This window comes from Saimiri boliviensis, chromosome 11 (genome assembly GCF_048565385.1).
Source record: "Saimiri boliviensis isolate mSaiBol1 chromosome 11, mSaiBol1.pri, whole genome shotgun sequence".
In the NCBI taxonomy this organism is placed as follows: domain Eukaryota; kingdom Metazoa; phylum Chordata; class Mammalia; order Primates; family Cebidae; genus Saimiri; species Saimiri boliviensis.
The window spans coordinates 68,370,009-68,391,750 of NC_133459.1; the positions used below are offsets into that span (position 1 = coordinate 68,370,009).

The following is a 21,742-nucleotide window of genomic DNA, read 5'->3' on the forward strand; positions in this document are numbered from 1 at the left end:
TTTCTTTGCACATTTATTTTGCACAGCTAAAATAATGAGGTAAAATAATGCCCAGGTATGGTCCATTGACCTTTATAATAGCTAGCTTAAAGAAAGCATTTGACAAATGGACAAAAGAAATCACATTGTATTTCTTTGTATCTCTCTATTCCTCTTAACCTTCCCCAACCCTCTACTAAAGAATATGTCTTATTTAGTCAGGAAATCTTAGGTAATTTTTTGGAAAGTCCATAGGAAAAGCAAGATGCAACTCTCAGGCAAACAGAACATAAAGCAGCTCCCCTATCTGCTAGAAAGGTCATTAATTTTCAGAATATACTGTTGAAATAATTTTTATTTTCAATACTTATAGAGTCTTTATACTCAGAGGACTCTTACTGGTCTTGAATGTGGAAAAGACATCTGGTTCAGGTCAGTAAGGACTGTTGTAGGTTAAGTTTTACTCCAGGAAATTTGGTTTTAGCTTTGATGACACCTAGCGTCAGTGGGATGCAATGAATGCTTAATATTGCTGCTTTATGTTTGGGCATTTCTCCTTAACATCCTAAAGTACACTTTCATCCTTGAAAATGTAAACTTATTTTCTGTTTGAAATGAAGAGAAAGGTAATTGATAGATATACCAGACAGTTTTTGTTTGAAGAGCCAATCAAGTTGCTCTTTGTACTCAGTAGGGACTAAAGGAAGCCTAAGGATAATGACACTGTCTTCATGTGAAGGAGAACTTTTTTACTAGTGGGAAATTAGAAGTAAATCTACCAAATTCTATTTGTAAATTTTAAAGACCACCACAAAAGACCTTGAAAAAATAAAATTACCGCAAGATTACTGTTGGCTGTTGAAAGTACTACAGTTTTATTTTTCCACTTTACAACCACCCAAGGGCACCCCAACCAGCTGTATATAAGAAAACCGTAATATGAACTAGGCTCTTTCTATTCAAAAAAGAAATATTAAACTAACATGAACAATTCTGAAGGAAGACAGTGGTCGGTTTTCAAGTGGTTTGTTAAGAATTATATGTAAACAGATACTATGTTTTGGATTTTTAAGTATGAAAATTATTTTGTCCTAAACTATTTGCTAATTGATTACTTTTGACCTCAGTTATTGTGGGGTATTATCCTTTTATTACTCTATTAAGAAGTTCGAATTCTACCTATATGAATCAGTATTTTCCCGTATGCCAAACGCACACACATAAATTTTCCTTTTCTCATTTCAGGAAATATTTCACTCTTCTGTAAGTTTAAGAAAAATTTCTAAGCAGTGATACAACTTTGGGTCATTATTTTAGTAAAATGAAGACAGTCTCTAGACTCATTTTTTTAAAATATCTGACTTCACTACCATATGTGCAGCACAACAGTGACATCTTAAGGCCAAGTAACCAGAGCTCCTTTAGCCAGAGAAAGAACTTGAATTGGGATCTGATTTCAAAGAAATCCCATTATATTATCAAGTCGTTTTCAAATTTACAATATTCGACTGGTAGAGAAAGTGCTTCTTTATGACTTCTTTTGCAGTCTTTGTGAACTTTTTAATGTGCATTAGTACACATTGACATTTTACATAGACATACTGTATATTAATGCATGCATTTCACTGCATAGTTTATTGACACTCCCCTTGTAAAGCTTTTATGGAAAAACCAATAAGCCACAGCAGTATAGCAAAAGAGGCTTAATCTTTATAAATTGGGGCCTTTTCTGTCTCTTTGCTAGCCTAGGTGGCTGTAAACAAATTCGGGTGGGAGGGGGCAGGAAACACCTCTTAACATTTAAGGTTTTCTACTTGGGTGTACTCTAGCCAATTCAAAACAAATTGCTTACTTTAATAATACAATTTTACCATTTTATAAAAAAATTAAATCACAACATGTTTAACTGAAATGGCTGTATTGTAATTAATATTTTGAGATAATTGTGATTTTGAGCTTAAATTATATATACAAAATTGTCATTTTTGTATGTGTTAAAAAGACTACTATATCACAATTAAAAGTACTTTTTAGTTGAACTACATATTGATGTAAATAAAACTGAATGAAGACATATTTACTACTTTAACATAGATTGTGAATGTACTTACTGGTTTTTTTGCAGTATGAAACCATAACAACCTTGAAAGCTGCTTCATTTTATGTGCAAGGAAGTCCTATGAATCTATATTTTAAATTTACTGAACCAGTGAAATTAATTACTTTGTCAGTTAATTTGCAAATGCAAGCTGTATTCTCCAGTTTTATGTATTGACACTAATTGGTAAAGGTGTACAATGTGATTAGAATGCATTTTGAAGATGCTTTCTGTACAGATACAAAATACAGGGACTAAAATAATGCTGTGCAGTGTATAGCAGAGCCATTTTTCGGCTTTGGTGTACTCAACTTTTTCAGTATTTAAAAAAGTGTTTTGAATAACATAAAAGTCTCCTTATTGTATAAATAATAAAATGTCACCTTATTGTAAAGTGTCTTTTGTTTACTACCAAAGCAGACTTCGTGAAGTCAGCAAACAGAGTTGTAATAAGAAAAAGGCATGTTTTTGTTTTTTAGTTTTTTGAGATGGAGTTTCACTGTTGCCCAAGGCCGGAGAACAGTGGCATGCTCTTGGCGCTCTGTCAACTTCTGCCTCCTGGGTTCAAGTGATTCTCCTACCTCAGCCTCCCGAGACGCTGGGATCACAGGCAGGTGCCACCATGCCTGGCTAGTTTTTTTTCTTTTTCCTTTGATTTTTAGTAGAGATGGGGGTTTCACTATATTGGCCAGGTTGGTCTTGAACTCCTGACCTCAAGTGATCTGCCTGCCTTAGCCTCCCAAAGTGCTGGGATTTACAGGCATGAGCCACTGTGCCCAGCCAAAAAGGCATGTTTTTTAAAACATAAACATTGTAATCAATATTTGAAAAATGTAACTTTTATTCTGAACATGTATTTATTAACAATTTTTTTTATAATACAAGCATGCCTCCATCATCCAAAAGCTATCAGCTACCTATCTATATAAATTGATATACATGCTATTGAATTAACTTCTTAATAGAATCATATGGCGTTATAATGACTAATCAACCTACTTCTGGTAATTTTGGTATAAACAAAAATGTTTGTTTATATTTAATTTTTATTAAATCAAGTTTACCTGTACCAAATTCCCTTTTAGAAAAATACTGCAAGTTTAGTCTTACCAAGATTGCAAGTAAATTTTAAAATTATGAAATAACTTTAGGTTTTTAAGTTGAACTGTGTACTGAGATTAGCCACACTGCAAAAGTCCTATCCTGGGTAATGAGAAGTCTTATTTTTAGTGTATTTTTCTTTTCTTTTTTTTTTGACATGTGGCCCAAGATAAGAAGGTCTTATTTTTTAAATGCCAAAGTACAGTATTCAACAAAATTCGATTCAATGTTACATCTAATAGAAAGGTAGAAATTGGCTAGTTATATTCAAGTCAGTTGGTCACACTGTATGGAATACAAAAAGGAATGAGAAAAAAAACACAGTTCTACGAAAATGCTTTGCTATTATGATACTCAACCACATTAAATAAAAATTCACTTTTGAAGAAACTGCTTGCTATAAGAAAACAAAAGTTAGTTAGATAAATCCCATGCAAAACATTTAGAACAAAGGTATGAACACATTGTGGTTATAACCATTACAAATGTACATAACACCTTACAAAAATCTTAAATAAAAATGTAAAAATATTTACTGGCAGTGAATATGGCCCAGGCTAATTATACCAATGGGTAGGTGACACTGGAAACTACAAAATCAATTATAGCAATCATCTTTTAAGATGATACTAAAACAAATGTTATGTCCTCCTTAGAATTAACCAGGGTTAATAGAACATGACAAAGGTTATAAAACAACTCCATGTTAAGTAGGAATTCGGTCTCTCAAATATTCAAGTATAGCAGCTGTTCCTTTCATTAATATGGCTGCTCGAGGAACTCGGAATGGATTTCCATCCAGCAGTAATGTTCTAAACAAAAGAGAGAAATTGAGAATGTAAACATTTTCCATTAACAAGGTTTTTCTTCTAATTTCATAATTTCATTTGTAATTTTATAAATAAAATTTGTGTATTTTTCTATTTGTCCCTTTTTATTTTTATTATTTCTTTTTTTGAGACAGAGTCTTACTCTATTGCCTAGTCTGAAGTGCAGGGGTGCAATCTCAACTCACTGCAACCTCTGCCTCCCAGGTTCAAGTGATTCTCCTGCCTCAGCCTCCTGAGTAGCTGGGATTACAGGCACCAGCCACCACATCCAGCTAATTTTTCTATTTTCAGTAGTGACCATATTTCTCCATGTTGGCCAGGCTGGTCTCAAACTCCTGGCCTCAAGTAATACACCCACCTCTGCCTCCCAAAGTTCTGGGATTACAGGAGTGAACCACCATCCCTGGGCTATTTGCCCCTTTTCAAGTCTGAGCATTTAAACACTAGAATTATACTAATTAATAACCCAAAACACATTAATTGAATACTTGTTTTGTGAACGGCACTGAGCCAGATAATTTATATTCACAAACTCTTAACAATCCTATGATATAAGTACCATTAATAGTTCTATTTTAATAGATGAGGAAACACAAATTTAGAGAGATAAGAAATACTAAGTATCAAATAGTTACCAAATGGTGGAGCTGTGATTTGAACCACCCTTTTATCCAGCCTTCTCAATGTTATTAAATGACTACATACTAAATGGTCAAGTAAGATTTAAACAAATATCAGCATGAGTCATCCAAGCCAAGGACTATAATGTAATCAATGTATCACCACCAGTGCCCCACTCCCTTCCTCCCAAAAACATTAACATATTCCTGTCCTCTCCCTCCTTTGAGCACATATACATATATAAACCTATTTACATGTTATGAGAGTTCAACTTAAGATTTAAGAGCTTCTTCTTTCATTATATAATAAAATGTCTTCAACTGAAAGGCTTTTGTATTAATTTTTGACAGTTAAGTGTTTATGTAAACAAAAATCAAAGGACTCACACCATATTGTTGATCTAAATTATATCTTCAAATATTTCTATGTTTCTTGGAAATTCTTTTAAAGATTTATTTTCTTAATTTCTAGAAAAAAAGTTGACTACAGTTGATCCTCATTATTTGTGGGTGCTATATTTGCAAATTTGCCCACTCACTAAGTTTGTAACCCCCAAATCAGTACGTGTGGCACTTCCGAGGTCATTCGTAAACATGCACAGAGAAGCAAAAGATTGGAGTCATCCCACGGGCATGTTCCTAGCGGAGGATGAACAAGGTGACACTTGGCCTTCTTGTATCAGCTCTTCTACTATAAACGGGTCCTTTTGGTGGTTCATTTGGTGTTACATTTTTCAAATTTTCATAACTTTGTCAGTTATTTCACTATGTTAAATGGTCACCAAGTGTAATGCCAAAGTACTGTCTAGTCCTCCTAAGGACAAATGTGAATTATGAAAAAAATACATGTGTCAAGTAAACTTTGTTCAGGCATGACTTATAGTGCTGTTGGCCATGACTTCAATGTTAATGACACAATAATAATATTAAGTGGTGTCTTACTATAGAAACACACATATTACAAAGTTATGTATTGATTGGTTGCTGAAAATGTTGTGACTAGACTCTTGCAAGAACATAACCCTGTATTTCCCCTAGAAGCAATAGATCAGTATTCACTAATTCAGTGTTCAGAGTGTCTACAGAACATAACTGCCACAAATAATAAGAATCAACTGTACTTGTCTCCTATAATTTACTAATATGAGGTTCTAGAGCAGATGCCAGTGTTGCCCCAGTGAAGTAAAATATAGCAAATCATTAATATGCAGTTTTCAACAACTAAATTACTTCTGACACATTCTACTTAAGCACTTGGCTTTCTGTTGATATCTCAAACTCCCTTTATATTCACTTAATAAGCACTTACTGGGTGTTTACTATGTTTTAGGCACTGGGACAACTCTTTTCCAAAGAAAAACCCAAAAATTGTATAAATAAGTCCAAATGAAGCACGATGGGGAAACAGGGTAGGGACTAATTCTGGTTGGAGTACAGGGAATGCTTTTAAAGGTGACATTCATTGGTCAATTATGACGAAAACAGGGTAAAAGTACCCGATGCTGAGGGAAAGCAGATGTAAAGAGTGAGGAAGACTATGCTGGGCTTGAAATAGGATAGTGGTACTCCGTAATCAATTTCAAAAAAAAAAAAAAAAAAAAAAATCCTGCATTCAAAGCTAAGGAGTTAATATTTCCCTGACATTTTTACACAGTAGAGTTTCAGGTTATAAACACAGTAATAAGCAATGTGCCACTAGAAACAGTTATTATATTTACACATATATTATACCATATAAGCAAAACTAAAAATATATATTTGGTAACATTTGAAAAACAGAATTGGGACTCTGAGTTTTGTTACCTGTTATTTTTAACAAAATGTTAAATCTGTTACTTTAACTTCCTGCAAATTCATCTCAAAAGAAAACCAAATCACTTCAACAAATCGATCAAATAAATGAAACAGTGAAGTAGAATGGTGCAGTTACCTTAAGTTCACACAGTTACCAAGCTCTGGTGGAATTTGTAAGAGGTCATTATTTTGAAGGTCCAGCGTGGTAAGATTTTCCATCATCTTCATTTTCTGAGGGTCCATAGAACCAACCTGATTATTACTAATCAGAATTGTTTCAAGAGTGAAGATACGATATAGAACTTCAGGTAGCATTTTAAACCTATTAATACATGAACAGAACACCTAAATATACTGGAATCAGACATCAAAAATCGTTCCTAAAACAGATTATCTTAAATTTGACATGACAAATTTTTCTTTAGTGTGTGTTATTCTGTAATTGGCATAAGTCCTGTATTTGAATTTTACAAAAAATAAAGAAAAAGGGCTAATTTTGAAAACCTTGAAATACATGTTAAGCAGACAGACTTTTAACAGTTACTATTTGTTGTATAAAATCAGCAAAAATTCAGAGTAAATTCTCCCATTTTTCTGTCGACATTCAAGAGAAGAGGAAATCTGCTCTGGAAATTCTCCCTATAGTGTATCCATGTAGGTATTCTTCCATTCACTTTTACTTCTTATGAAACATAATCACTCAAAATATATTAAAATTTGAGATTTATAGTTTGCTTTGACTGAGCCTTCCAAAATGAGTACACTTTGGGTTCTTACAAAGACAACAAAGTAGCATAGACTGCTGGCTTTCTTGTCCAAGCAACCCTGAAGATGCCGCAAGATATGAAGAAGGCTAATATGGATCAAAGCAATACTTGGAATTAACACAAAATGGCGAGGAACCCTTAGGGGACAAAGGCCAGCATAGTTTTAGCATGAGGTAAACCTGAGCCTTTACTAGAAAATACAAGAATGGGCAGAAGGAAAGCTTTAGCCTTTTCACTTCCCTATACCACCCCATTTCTTTGCTGCCTTGATGATGTAAAAAAAGCAATAGTGAAGTGTGAACTTAAGGCAGTGCTGAAGTTCCAGTGAGACTAGAGAAGCAATAGCCAAGAGTAGAGATGGACCAAAAGACCCCTTTAGTAGGTTCTTCTCTTCCCTCCTTGCAACACATGAACAAGATAATTACCTGATAACACAGAAGTTTAGGCTAGCTTTTGGCACCTCCCCAAAGGCGTTACTTGCATGCAACTGATAGCTCAATTGACAACACAATATAAAACTGACAGCTCAATTCACAAGTAAAAATAAGGAGAGATCTGAGAAGTGCACATATTTTTAAATAATGACAATAATGGTGCAATCTGTATACTAGAAAGCCCAAGTAACGGAGCAGACAGAAAAAAAATTAAAATAAGCAATATTTTAACATCACTATGCATTCGCTTCCTCATCTATAAATGAGGAATAATAATAGTACTAAACTTATACACTGGTTATAAGGATGAACTGAATATATTTGAAGACTTTAAAACATTATCTGGGTTACATTGTTACTATTAATGTTTTATTTTTAAATTTTATTTATTTTTTGAGACCGAGTCTTGCTCTGTCACCCAGGCTGGAGTGCAGTGACGCATCTCGACTCACTGCAACCTCCACTTCCTGGGGTTCAAATGATTCTCAGGCCTCAGCTTCCCAAGTAGCCTGAATTACCGGCCATCACCACACCCAGCTAATTTTTATATTTTCAGTAGAGACGGAGTTTCACCATGTTGGTCAGGCTGGTCTCAAACTCCTGAGCTCAGGTGATCCACCTGCCTCAGCCTCTCAAAGTGCTGGGATTATAGGCGTGAGCCACTGTACCTGGCCAGCTATTAATATTTCAATTAAATTGTTTCTAGAATCCATTTTCATCATAAGAAACAATGTGACATAGTTGTTAAGAGCCCAACTTCTGGAGTCAAACCACCAGGACTCAAATCTCCGATGTATATTTCACTATTTTTGTATACCTTAGATGAGTTGTTTAACTTCTAAATCCATGTTTTTTTAAAGGAACACAGTAACAGAAACTAGTATGTAGGTTCTTGTATGCATGAGATATTACATGTACTTAGTACAGCACCAGCAGAATAATATGCTCCCAATAAATATTAGTCTTAATTATCTGCAGTGTCTTGACAGCATTTGCAAAATAAAATCTAAGTTTTATTTAGCATAAAAAGCTCCAGGGCTGGCCGGGCGCAGTGGCTCAAGCCTGTAATCCCAGCACTTTGGGAGGCTGAGGCGGGTGGATCACGAGGTCAAGAGATCGAGACCATCCTGGTCAACATGGTAAAACCCCCTCTCTACCAAAAATACAAAAAATTAGCTAGGCATGGTGGCACGTGCCTATAATCCCAGCTACTCAGGAGGCTGAGGCAGGAGAATTGCCTGAACCCAGGAACCCAGGAGGTGGAGGTTGCGGTGAGCCGAGATTGCGCCATTGCACTCCAGCCTGGTAACAAGAGTGAAACTCCGTCTCAAAAAAAAAAAAAAAAGCTCCAGGGCTGGTACTGCTTACTTGCCAAACTTTATCTGTTACTTCTGCTCCTCTACCTGCTTGCTTTATTGTCCAAAGCACATTGAACTTCTTGAAGTTTCCCAAACACCCGATATGTTCTCACCTCTTTGTGCCTTGGCATATGCTATTTGCTCTATTAGAATGTTCTCTACCTGAGTGCCTGACAAACGTCTATTTTTCAAACCTCAGTGTCAACGCTATCTCCTCTACCTTGGAGTAAACCCAGAAGACACATTTTCCTCTGCACTGTGCTTCCATTACAGCAATTGTAATTATTTATCTGCACAGCTGTCCTTCAAGTTTTTCAAAATGGTAAAAAGGAACAAAAAATATGTTAGACATCAACTATAAGAATTCTAAGAAGATAATATTATTTTTAATTCTAAGAACTAAGTCAAAATAAAATCTGGTTATTGAAATAAAGTAAAAGGGGCCTTTTTGTTATTTGGCTTTTAGTTGTTTTCTCCAATTAGAGAAATCTATGTATTTCCACAGAGTAACAATTAAAATTGTCTGTTCTGTCTCTTACCTATTAAAGGAAAGATTGATCGTTTGTAGTCTTACCAGTAATTCCATTTCTTCTGGCAAAGAATTTAAAAAATTGTTCCTAAATTGGAAATCAAAACAGATGATTTACAAAGTTTGAAAAATTTTACAAGTTTAATTTATAATTAAAATGTTGAGCAGAAAAATAAATATGTAGATCAGTTTGTCAATCCTTGATATCTGATCTTAAGACTGAGTTCTGAGAATTCTGAATCAGTCATCTACAGCAATTATTCAGTTAGTGTGCCAAACCTTAATACCAATATGCAATCAATTGATAATGCAATGAATTCTTTATAGGTTTAATAGTGATTACAGGGTAAACGCTGTAAACTAACTCCTTCCAAGTGGGTTCTGTAATACTTCCCCCATGTCTACAATACCACATAAAATAAATATTTCATTGGTGTTAATACATATGACACAGACATGAAATTCTACCCTAAGAAGAATTTTTAAATTATTTTAAAAATGAACCAGGAATTTAAAGAGATTCTGTCTATTCAGAGATTTGGAGTTTCCTACTCCATAGGTATTAAGCAAATCTATTCCTACTCTTAAGTTTAGAATTTAAATTTACAAAATTACTTTTTTTTTTTTTTTTAGCTCTTACAATTAAACATGGCAGTAAACAAAATCTCATTTACTGTTGGAAGGATCTGGGAGCAATGTTAGAAGAAAAGTTAACAAAAAGGTAAAAGGATTTTAGAAGCAGTATAACTGCTAGTAATGAAAATACTTGTGAGAAAATTATTCCCAACTAGATGACCACATATTACAAATACTTTTCTCTAACCTATTTCTTTGTGTACAGAAGCCGGGCCTAATATGTGAAAGTCATACTTTCTACAGTATGATCTATATTCTTTTTCTTTGTACTTTTCTCCAGTTATTGTCTGCATTAAGTTGTGTTGAGTAACTAGAAAAGAAACAACGTAAAGAAAATACTTTCCATTTGTTGTTTGTAATTTTGCTTAGAATGGGTTAATATTTTCAATAAATTTCTCTCATCACATAACTGGTAAATTGCTTACCAATGAAAAATGTCTGATTACAAGATTTTTCCTAAATTCTCTTTTGGGTTTCCTAAATACTATTTTAGCATTCTCCTAAACTATTGTCAATAAATAAAGACCAGTTTCCATATGTACCCAGGAAAATATGAGGCAAAAGGAATAAGTTAGGCAAAACTCAAAGACAAGTTATAATTTTTTAAAAAGTCAACCAGTAGTATCAATAAATACCTGAGATCTAAAAAAGTCAATTTTTGAAGCATACATAACTCCAAGGATATTGAGGAAAGCTTATTAAAACTGAGATTGACATCAGAAACCATTTCCTTCAGTTCTACCATCCTGAAACAAAAATAATATTAAAATGTTAGCCTTGACTTCACTGTCAGAACTTCAAAACTGTAAGCAGATCAAAGGGGAAAATTTTCTATATTTAACTTCTGCTAATTACGATTTTTTTGCACCTTTTACTTTTTCACAGAAACGTTAAGAATTGGGATATGTAACTAATAAAAATATTGTTTTTTCAAAAATGGCTCACTCTTACCTGTCCAAAAGTTCCTATTTGGCTTTAGATGTATATTAAATTCTCACTAAAAAGCCTATTTATTTTATATTTAAACCATCTATGGCCCAAAGGAGAAAAATCAAATCCAGAAAATTTTTATACTTTATTCTGTTAATAACTTGAATCCATAAAACAAATTATTAGACAGACATCCTGTAACATAGTAGTTATCTACTACATAAGCAGTGTATGTATCACCATTAAGATGCTTTAGTTTAAAACTTAAAGAGGAAGAATTAAACATTTCTAAGTAAGCTCAATCAAGGTTTACAGTTTTAATCCTGTTATTAATATGATGTGCTAACAAATGAAAGCTGGCTGGGCGTGGTGGCTCACACCTATAATCCCAGCACTTTGGGAGGCTGAGGCAGGTGGATCACCTGAGGTCAGGAGTTGAAGACCAGCCTGGCCAACATGGTGAAATTCCATCTCTACTAAAAACACAAAAAAGTTGTTGGGGATTGTGGTGGCCACCTATAATCCCAGCTACTTGGCAGGCTGAGGCAAGAGAATTGCTTGAACCTGGGAAGCAGAGGTTGCAATGACCCGAGATCACGCCACCACACTCCAGCCTGGGCAGCAAGAGCAAAACTCTGTCTCAAAAAAATAAAAAAGAAACCAAATGAAAATTAAACTACAACTTAGTCTATCACATTAGCAAAGGAAAAAAAAAAGAATATAAACTGCTGTACTGAAAAAGATGTAGAGAAAGAAAACGAGTTTCAATGTGTAACTGATAAATTTATTTTTTATATATCCAGAGTCAAACTCTGACTTAGTAATTTTTCTGGAAATCTGGCCTAGAGAAACAATGTTTCCTTTATTGTCATAATCAACTGTACAGTATATAGTTAAATTAATTTTTAAAGTATTGTTTACAAACAGAGAAATACTTTCGACAAACCAGTCAAGAAACAAATTATGACCAGGTACAGTGGCTCACACCAGTAATCTCAGGACCTTGGGAGGCCAAGGCAGGCGGATCACTTGAGCTCAAGAGTTTGAGATCAGCCTGGGCAAGGTGGCAAAACCCTGCCTCTACAAAAAAATCCAAAAATTAGCAGGGTGTGGTGGCATATGCCTGTAGTCCCAGCCACTAGGGAGGCTGAGGTGGGAGCATCACTTGAGCCTGAGAGGTTAAGGCTGCATTGAGCCATGATTGTGCCACTGAACTCCAGTCTGGGAAACAAAGTGAGATCCTGTCTCAAAAAAATAAAAAAGATACAAATAACATGTATAACTCCAAATGGAGAATAGCTTAAAATAAAATATGCAATATGCCACAAAGTTAACAGAGTAAATCAGTGGTGAAACTACAACTCAAACGTTCCTTCATCTATTCTAAAACTTTATGAGTATGTATTATTTTTATAACCTTTGGTGAAAAGTATGAATTATGAATCAAAATTTTTTTAAAAAGGGAAAATTATTTGGAAACTTTCTAGAGAAAAGCATGACTTTTTAAAATGCGGTATTATTTTCTTGACATTCTAAGTTGCTCAAGTGTTACATAATAGCTGTGTCAACAGAATGACATTGTTATGCAAAAGAAGACCCAGATAGTGGGATAAAATGAGGAAGTAAATAATAAGGTAATGTCTCTTAAGTCTCTCTGTCTTTATTCCCAATTAACTTATTTGATCCAGGATCCCCCAAAGCAAACCTGTCCTATCTGAGAGCAAATCTAAATGATTAATTCTATCAAATATTCTCTCGGTTCTTTAAAACAAGAGAGAACCAGAAGATGGACTAGACCTCTTTTGCCATGGACTCTCTTAAGTTGTCATCTTTTAAGATCTACATTCCCTAAATTATGCTCTGTAAAATAGAAAACAAATTACAGTTTGTCTCTCTTTTAAAAAGTTTTAAACATCTAAAAAAAATTGATAGATGAAGCATTCAATTTTCTCCATTCATCGCATCACTCTCCTTCATGAAATCATCACCTTTGTTTTTTCTTTTAATTATTTACTAGATCCTAGTGCATAAAAGCATTAGGCTCTAGTTAAATGCTTTGTGTGGATTATGTCATTTAGTTTAATTCTTATAAATAGGTGCTATTATTACCCCTATTTCACAGGTGAGAAAACTAAGAACAGCTAGTTAACCTGTCCAAAAATTACAAGCAGGTCTGGGATATGGTACAAGTAATTGACTCTACTGCTCAGGTTCCTTATCATTACCGTATCCTATCTCACATTGGGTTGTTTTAATTGCTAGGTTATCTGTCAAGTTTCTTTGGGTATATAGTTTACTGCTAGATAACAAATGCTTTTTAAAGTTCAATAATATACTAAATTAATTTTCTTTCATAATCTAAAGATTTTGCTGTAATTAACAAAAATATATTACACAGTCCAAAGCACAAAGCTAATGATTTCTAATCACTATAGGTAAAGTATCTTTTCTAGGAGAAAAATATTAACAGGCTTCAGTCAATTTTGCTTTTCTTATCAATGGAAAAATAGGGGCTTGGCAATTAATTAACATAAAGTCCCAAATGAAAATTCCTAATAATCCACATGGACCTGATATATTAGACAGTCTCTTAACACTTTTCTCTAATATTTCATTACATGGGAAAACAATTTAATGTTTTTAATAATTATACTACGCATTCTCCAAGTTTAAATAGAAAAAGCAACAAAAATTTTTAACTCTATACCTCTCAGAACAAATGATAAAATTGTCTCAGTAAATACTTAATGACATTTTGGTAAATCCCTCTAATATTAATAATGTAAAAATTTTTACATATACTTTTAAATTTAAAAACCAAGAAAAATAATTCTTTATTGCAACTAAGATAGGAAAACAATAGAATGAGTCACATCCTATAGAAATGGCATCATGAATAGTTCTTACCTTTTTGGAATTTCACATAGTTGATTCTTACTGAAGTTAACGGAAGTGATGATGTTGCTTTTTACTGCATCAAACACTTCATCAGGAATCAAAGTTGCTTGTTTATCACTAAATGAAAAATGATTTTGAAAAATAAACCCTTCTTAGCAGTCCAAAATGATACGATTGTTACTCTTCATTTTTAAAGGCATTTAAAGATTTTATAAAATTTTTCAAGGCCATTGATTAAAAAATTTTGTAACAAATTCCACATAATCTAACAAACCATAAAAGGTTCACTGTTCATAATTCAGACAACATATTGTTTTAAAACATACTGTGCTACATTTTCTGGACATTCATATACTCAATGTGAATGAAAATAGATATTTATCTTCAGAATCTAAGATATCTATAGATAGATATCTGTATCAGTCATACAATAAATGGAGCCCATTCCTCTACCTCTGAGTACAATTATATTTATAATTTTAAGAACTAGTTGCTGCCCCTTCTTAAAAATCAATAAAAGGAGTTTTCTTTCACATTTGTTTGGGCATATAATTTCTGCAAGACAATAATCATTTTCAGTCCAACATTATACTAAACTAAAATTAGTTTAATTAGTTTAAAATTAGTTTAATTTTAGTTTAATAACCTAGACCAATTTCTCTCTCCTTTAGCATGTGACAAGATAGACTGAGCAATGGACTGAGATTAAACTATTCCTATATCTACCATTAATGAACTTTATAACTTATCTTCCCCAAATCTCACTTCTGTGACATTAGAATCTGAAGGGTTATTTATTGTTATTTATATCACGTTTTCAAATGTAAACGTAAATAAATTTCCTTTTTAAAAATTTTCAGGAAGGTTTTCAATAAAATATAAATTTAATTTTAAATAAAAATACAGTAGTTCCCCTTTATCCAGACCCCCATGGATGCCTGAATCTTCTGAGAGGACCAAATTCTATACAGTATATACCATATTTTTTCAACCTGATAACAAGGTAACTACTAAGTGACTAAGGAGGGGTGGTATATACAGCATGGATATGCTGGACATGGGATGATTCATGTTCTGGGTAGGTCGAAGAGGGATGGCATAAAATGTCATGATGCTACTCAGAACATGCACAATTTAAAACTTATACATTGTTTACACCTGGAATTTTCCATTTAATATTTTTGGACTGTAGCTGATCACAAGTAACCAAAATTGCATAAAGCAAAACTGTGGATAACCAGGAATACTATATAGAACTCTAACATTTGCAGATTTAACCATTTTTGGATGTTATAATTAGCCATTATCCTTACATTCTTCTTTTAAAATTATTAGTGCCTGACACAATGTCATCCACCTAAAAGAATCTTCAATGGAATCCCAAATGAATGACTGTATGCACAGAAAAAAAATTATATATAATGCGTAATATGGAAGAATTGTGTAAGAAAGGCATTGTAATACAAATATGTAAAAAGATCGCCTACATTTCAGTTATTATGCCTCCTACTTCTGCTTTAGCATCCCATTTTCTTCTGTGTAGATGCAGTATTTTCACCCCTTCAGTCACAAATGCTCAAGTCATGGGGAACTGATTCATGGTGGTAAAATTTAAAAGACTCAGGCTATTTAAAAATTTTAGTTTAAAACATTTATGCCTTGAGATTCAGAATTTATATTTTAAATAGGATACTCCTTTCCAATTAAAGTCTTTGAGAAAAACAAATTACAGTAAATTAAGAATCAAAGCAACCTACAATTATGCTTTTGTGGTTTCTATGTCTTTAAGAAGTAGAAATGGTTATTCAAAATAAAATTGGACCAATACTACTTTATAGATTGTCTACATGATTGAAAGGAATAGCATATGGACCTAGTTCCCCTTAGAATAGGGACTCAATAAGTGGTATCTGTAGAGGAAGGAATGGAGGCCAGAAGCCAGGCATAAAAGAAATTCTAAGCTAAAAAAGTCTAAGGCAGGAATGAAGTCCATCTCATAAATCAATTTATGATACCTAGCACAGAATTTGATACTTAGTAGACTCCAAAAACATCTACTGAATAAATGGGTACATTATTTGGAATATAAAATATGTTAAGTTGGCCAGGCATGGTGGCTCACACCTGTAATGTCAGCACTTTGGGAGGCTGAGGCAGGAGGATCACCTGAGCTCAGAAGTTCCAGAACCACCTGGGTAACATAGAGAGACCCCATCTCTAAAAAAAATTTAAAAATTAGCTAGGCATGATGGCATGTAGCAGTACTAGCTACTTGGGAGGCTGAGGTGGGAGGAAGATCACTTGAGCCAGGAGGTGGAGGATACAGTGAGCCGAAATAATGCCACTGTACTCCAACCTGGACAACAGAGCATGACACTGCCTCAAAAAAAAAAAAAAAAATGCTAACTGGCCATGCTCTGTAAGAAGAACTACCTGTGTTAGTGTGGTAAAAGGAATTTAGCTTAGAGTAGTGATTTCTTTTTTTATTTATATATATATATATATATATATATATATATATATATATATACACACATACATATTATTGCACTTTAGGTTCTGCAGTACATGTGTAGAACATGCAGGATTGTTGCACAGGTACCTACATGGCAATGTGGTTTGCTGCCTCCATCAATCCCCTGGTCACCTGTATCTGGCATTTCTCCCCATGTTATCCCTCCCAAACCTCCTTACCCACTGCTGTCCCTTCCCTATTACCCCCAACAGACCCCAGTGTGTGATGCTCCCCTCCCTGTGTCCATGTGTTCTCATTGTTCAGCAGCCACCTATGAATGAGAACATACAGTGTTTGATTTTCTGTTCTTGTGTCAGTTTGCTGAGAATGATGGTTTCCAATTAATCCATGTCCCTACAAAGGACACAAACTCTTTGTTTTTGTATGGCTGCATAGCATACCATGGTGTACATACACCACCTTTTCTTTGTCCAGTCTATCATCAGTGGGCATTTGGGTTGGTTCCAGGTCTTTGCTATTGTAAACAGTGCCGCAATGAACATACCTGTGCATGTGTCTTTATAACAGGATTTATAATCCTTTGGATATATACCCAGTAATGGGATTGCTGGGTCACATGGAATTTCTGTTTCTAGGCCCTTGAGGAATCACCACACTGCCTTCCACAATGGTTGAACTAATTTACACTCCCACCAACAGTGTAAAAGTGTTTCTATTTCTCCACATCCTCTCCAGCATCTGTTGTCTCCAGATTTTTTAATGATCGCCACTCTAACTGGTGTGAGATGGTATCTCAATGTGGTTTTGATTTGCATTTCTCTAATGACCAGTGATGATGAGCATTTTTTCATATGTTTGTTGGCCTCATATATGTCTTCTTTTGAGAAGTCTCTTTTCATATCCTTCATCCACTTTTGAATGGGTTTGTTTGTTTTTTTCTTGTAAATCTGTTTTAGTTCTTTATCTGTAGTTCTTTATCTGTAATATTCAGAATCTGTAAATTCTGGATATTAGCCCTTTGTCGAATGGGTAGATTGCAAAAATTTTTTCCCATTCTGTTGGTTGCTGGTTCACTCTAATGATTGTTTCTTTTGCTGTGCAGAAGCCCTGTGGGTTAATTAGATCCCATTTGTCTATTTTGGCTTTTGTTGCCAATGCTTTTGGTGTTTTAGTCATGAAGTCCTCGCCTATGCCTATGTCCTGAATGGTTTTGCCTAGGTTTTCTTCTAGGGTTTTTATGGTGTTGGGTCTTATGTTTAAGTCTTTAATCCATCTGGAGTTAATTTTAGTGTAAGGTGTCAGGAAGGGGTCCAGTTACTGTGTTCTGCACATGGCTAGCCAATTTTCCCAACACTATTTATTAAACAGGGAATCCTTTCCCCATTGCTTGTTTTTGTGAGGTTTGTCAAAGATCAGATGGTTGTAGATTTGTGGCGTTGTCTCTGAGGCCTCTGTTCTGTTCCATTGGTCTATATCTTTGTTTTGGTACCAGTACCATGCTGTTTTGATTACCGTAGACTTGTAGTATAGTTTGAAGTCAGGTAGCGTGATGCCTCCAGCTTTGTTCTTTTTGCTTAGGATTGTCTTGGCTATGCGGGCTCTCTTTTGGTTCCAAATGAAGTTTAAGGTGGTTTTTTCCAGTTCTGTGAATAGGTAGCTTGATGGGGATAGTGTTGAATCTATAAATTACTTTGGGCAGTATGGCCATTTTCATGATACTGATTCTTCCTAACCATGAGCATGGAATGTTTTTGCATCTGTTTGTGTCCTCTCTTATTTCCTTGAGCAGTAGTTTGTAGTTCTCCTTGAAGAGGTCTTTAACATCCTTTGTTAGTTGTATTTCTAGGTATTTTATTCTCTTTGTAGCAATTATGAATGGCAGTTCATTCTTGATTTGACTCTCTTTAAGTCTGTTATTGGTGTATAGGAATGTGTGTGATTTCTGCACCTTAATTTTGTATCCTGAGACTTTGCTGAAGTTGCTTATCAGTTTCAGGAGATTTTGGGTTGAGATGATGGGGTCTTCTAAATACACAATCATGTCATCTGCAAATAGAGACAATTTGACTTCCTCCTTTCTTAATTGAATACCCTTTATTTCTTTTTTTTGCCTGATTGCTGTGGCTAGAACTTCCAATACTATACTGAATAGGAGTGGTGAGCGAGAGCATCCTTGTCTTGTGCCAGATTTTAAAGGGAATGCTTCCAGTTTTTGCCCATTCAGTATGATATGGGCTGTTGGTTTGTTGTAAATAGCTTTTATTATTTTGAGATACGTTCCATCAATACCTAGTTTATTGAGAGTTTTTAGCATAAAGGGCTGTTAAATTTTGTCAAAGGCCTTCTCTGCATCTGCTGAGATAATCATGTGGTTTTTGTCTTTGGTTCTGTTTATGTGGTGGATTACGTTTATAGACCTGCATATGTTTAACCAGCCGTGCATCCCCAGCATGAAGCCTACTTGATCGTGATGGATAAGCTTTTTGATGTGCTATTGCAATCGGTTTGCCACTATCTTATTGAATATTTTTGTATCTATGTTCATCATGGATATTGGCCTGATGTTTTCTTTTTTTGTTGAGTCTCTGCCTGGTTTTGTTACCAGGATGATGTTGGTCTTATAAACTGATTTGGGAAGGATTCTCTCTTTTTGGATTGTTTGGAATAGTTTCAGAAGGAGTGGTACCAGCTCCTCTTTGTATGTCTGGTAGGATTTCGTTGTGAACCCATTTGGACCTGAGCTTTTTTTTGGTTGGTATGCTATTAAATGCTGCAACCCTGGTTATTGGTCTATTCAGGGTTTCAGCTTCTTCCTGGTTCAGGCTTGGGAGGGCGTAAGTGTCCAGGAATGTATCCATTTCTTCCAGGTTTACTGGTTTATGTGCATAGAGTTGTTTGTAGTAATCTCTGATGGTAGTTTGTGTTTCTGTGGAATCAGTGGTAATATTCCTTTAATAGTTTTTTATTGCTTCTATTTGATTCTTCTCTCTTTTCTTTTTTTATTAATCTGGCTAGTGGTGTGTCTATTTTGTTGATCTTTTCAAAAAACTAGCTCCTGGATTTATTGATTTTTTGAAGGGTTTTTTGTGTCTCTATCTCCTTCAGTTCTGCTCTGATCTTATAGTTATTTCTTGTCTTCTGCTGGCTTTTGAGTTTTTTTTTTTGAGACGGAGTTTCGCTCTTGTTACCCACGCTGGAGTGCAATGGCGCGATCTCGGCTCACCACAACCTCCGCCTCCTGGGTTCAGGCAATTCTCCTGCCTCAGCCTCCTGAGTGGCTGGGATTACAGGCACACGCCACCATGCCCAGCTAACTTTTTGTATTTTTAGTAGAGACGGGGTTTCACCATGTTGACCAGAATGGTCTCGATCTCTTGACCTCGTGATCCACCCGCCTCGGCCTCCCAAAGTGCTGGGATTACAGGCTTGAGCCACCGCGCCCAGCCTGAGGGTTTTTTTTTTTTTTTTAATCATGCTCCTCTAGCTCTTTCAATTTTGATGATATGGTATCAACTGTAGGTCTTTCCCTGCTTCTCATGTGGGCATTTATTGCTATAAATTTTCCTCTAGACACTGCTTTAAATGTGTCCCAGAGATTCTGGTACATTGTGTCTTCATTCTTGTTGGTTTCAAAGAACATCTTTATTTCTGCCTTCCTTTCATTGTTTATCCAGTCAACATTCAAGAGCCAGTTGTTCAGTTTCCATGAAGTTGTGCTGTTCTAAGTGAGTTTCTTAATCCTGAGTTCTAATTTGATTGCACTGTGGTCTGAGAGACTGTTTGTTATGATTTCCATTATTTTCCATTTGCTGAGGAGTGATTTACTTCGAATTATGTGGTCAATTTTAGAGCAGGTGTGATGTGGTGCTGAGAAGAATGTATATTCTGTGGATTTGGGGTGAAGATTTCTATAGATGTCTATTAGGTCTACTTGGTCCACGATTTGAGTTCAAGTCCTGGATATCCTTAATTTTCTGTCTTGTTGATCTGTCTAATATTGACAGTGGAGTGTTAAAGTCTCCCACTATTATTGTGTGGGAGTCTAAGTCTCTTTGTAGGTCATTAAGAACTTGCTTTATGTATCTGAGTGCTCCTGTATTGGGTGTGTATACATTTAGAATCATTAGCTCTTCTTGTTGCATTGATCCTTTTACTATTATGTAATGTTCTTCTTGGTCTCTTTTGATCTCTGTTGGTTTAAAGTCTATTTTATCAGAGACTAGAATTGCAACTCTTGCTTTTTCTTGCTCTCCATTTGCTTGGTAAATCTTCCTCAATACCTTTATTTTGAGCCTATGTGTGTCTTTGTATGTGAGATGGGTTTTCTGGATACAGCACACTGAAGGGTTTTGATTTTTTACCCAATTTGCCAGTCTGTGCCTTCTGACTGGGGCCTTTAGCCCATTTATATTTAAGATTAATATTGTTACGTGTGAATTTGATCCTGCCATTTTGCTGCTTCGTGTAGTGATTTCTTCTTTTTTTTTTTTTGAGACGGAGTTTCGCTCTTGTTACCCAGGCCGGAGTGCAATGGCACGATCTCAGCTCACCACAACCTCCGCCTCCTGGGTTCAGGCAATTCTCCTGTCTCAGCCTCCTGAGTAGCTGGGATTACAGGCATGCACCACCATGCCCAGGTAACTTTTTGTATTTTTAGTAGAGATGGGGTTTCACCTTGTTGACCAGGATGGTCTCGATCTCTTGACCTTGTGATCCACCCGCCTCAGCCTCCCAAAGTGCTGGGATTACAGGCCTGAGCCACTGCGCCCGACTTGAGTAGTGATTTCTAAGAGTGGCAGGCAAGAGGTAAGAATAATGTGAATGAAACACAACAAATGTGAAATGGAAACAGTATCCTGACTGCTAAGAAGATAGGTTCTTATTGATACTTTAAAAAGACCATACACAAATGTTGGTTATGTAGATACTTCAATAAATCTAGTCAACTATCTGAGTCGAGTTTATATTCTTTTGTATTTTCACTACAATACCCATAAATAAACCAATTGCTACAAAAACTTCGACAGTTTTGCTTATTTTTTTGGTGGTTGTTGCCTTAGACAGTACTGAAACGATCCTTGACAGCTACCTTCAATCTCTGTATAGGTATCTTCTTTTCCAATTTAATATACTTTCACAAAAAAATTTAAAATTTGTTTGGGTTCATCTCAATTTATATACTAACATTGTAATTTTTTAGTTTTCGTTTATTTGCTACCAGAGCACATTATTACCATGATATATTATTTGACTTATGTTCAGATAAATTAGCAGGGTACAACCTCTCAAGCT

The 21,742-nt window shown here is 35.0% G+C and overlaps 1 protein-coding gene across 2 annotated transcripts in view; it reads right to left on the minus strand.

Annotated features, from left to right (window-relative positions):
• Window positions 1-3,358: 3,358 nt before the first annotated feature.
• LRRC40 (leucine rich repeat containing 40) overlaps window positions 3,359-21,742 on the minus strand; it is a 69,549-nt gene continuing 51,165 nt past the window's right edge. For both annotated transcript variants that reach the window (XM_003921424.4, XM_074381011.1), the window contains 5 exons: window positions 13,984-14,091; window positions 10,782-10,892; window positions 9,521-9,598; window positions 6,559-6,744; window positions 3,359-3,990 (listed from right to left, as the gene is read on the minus strand). In XM_003921424.4, coding sequence (XP_003921473.2) covers window positions 3,885-3,990; window positions 6,559-6,744; window positions 9,521-9,598; window positions 10,782-10,892; window positions 13,984-14,091 — 589 coding nt within the window. In that variant the 3' untranslated portion in view covers window positions 3,359-3,884. The remainder of the gene's footprint in view (window positions 3,991-6,558; window positions 6,745-9,520; window positions 9,599-10,781; window positions 10,893-13,983; window positions 14,092-21,742) is intronic.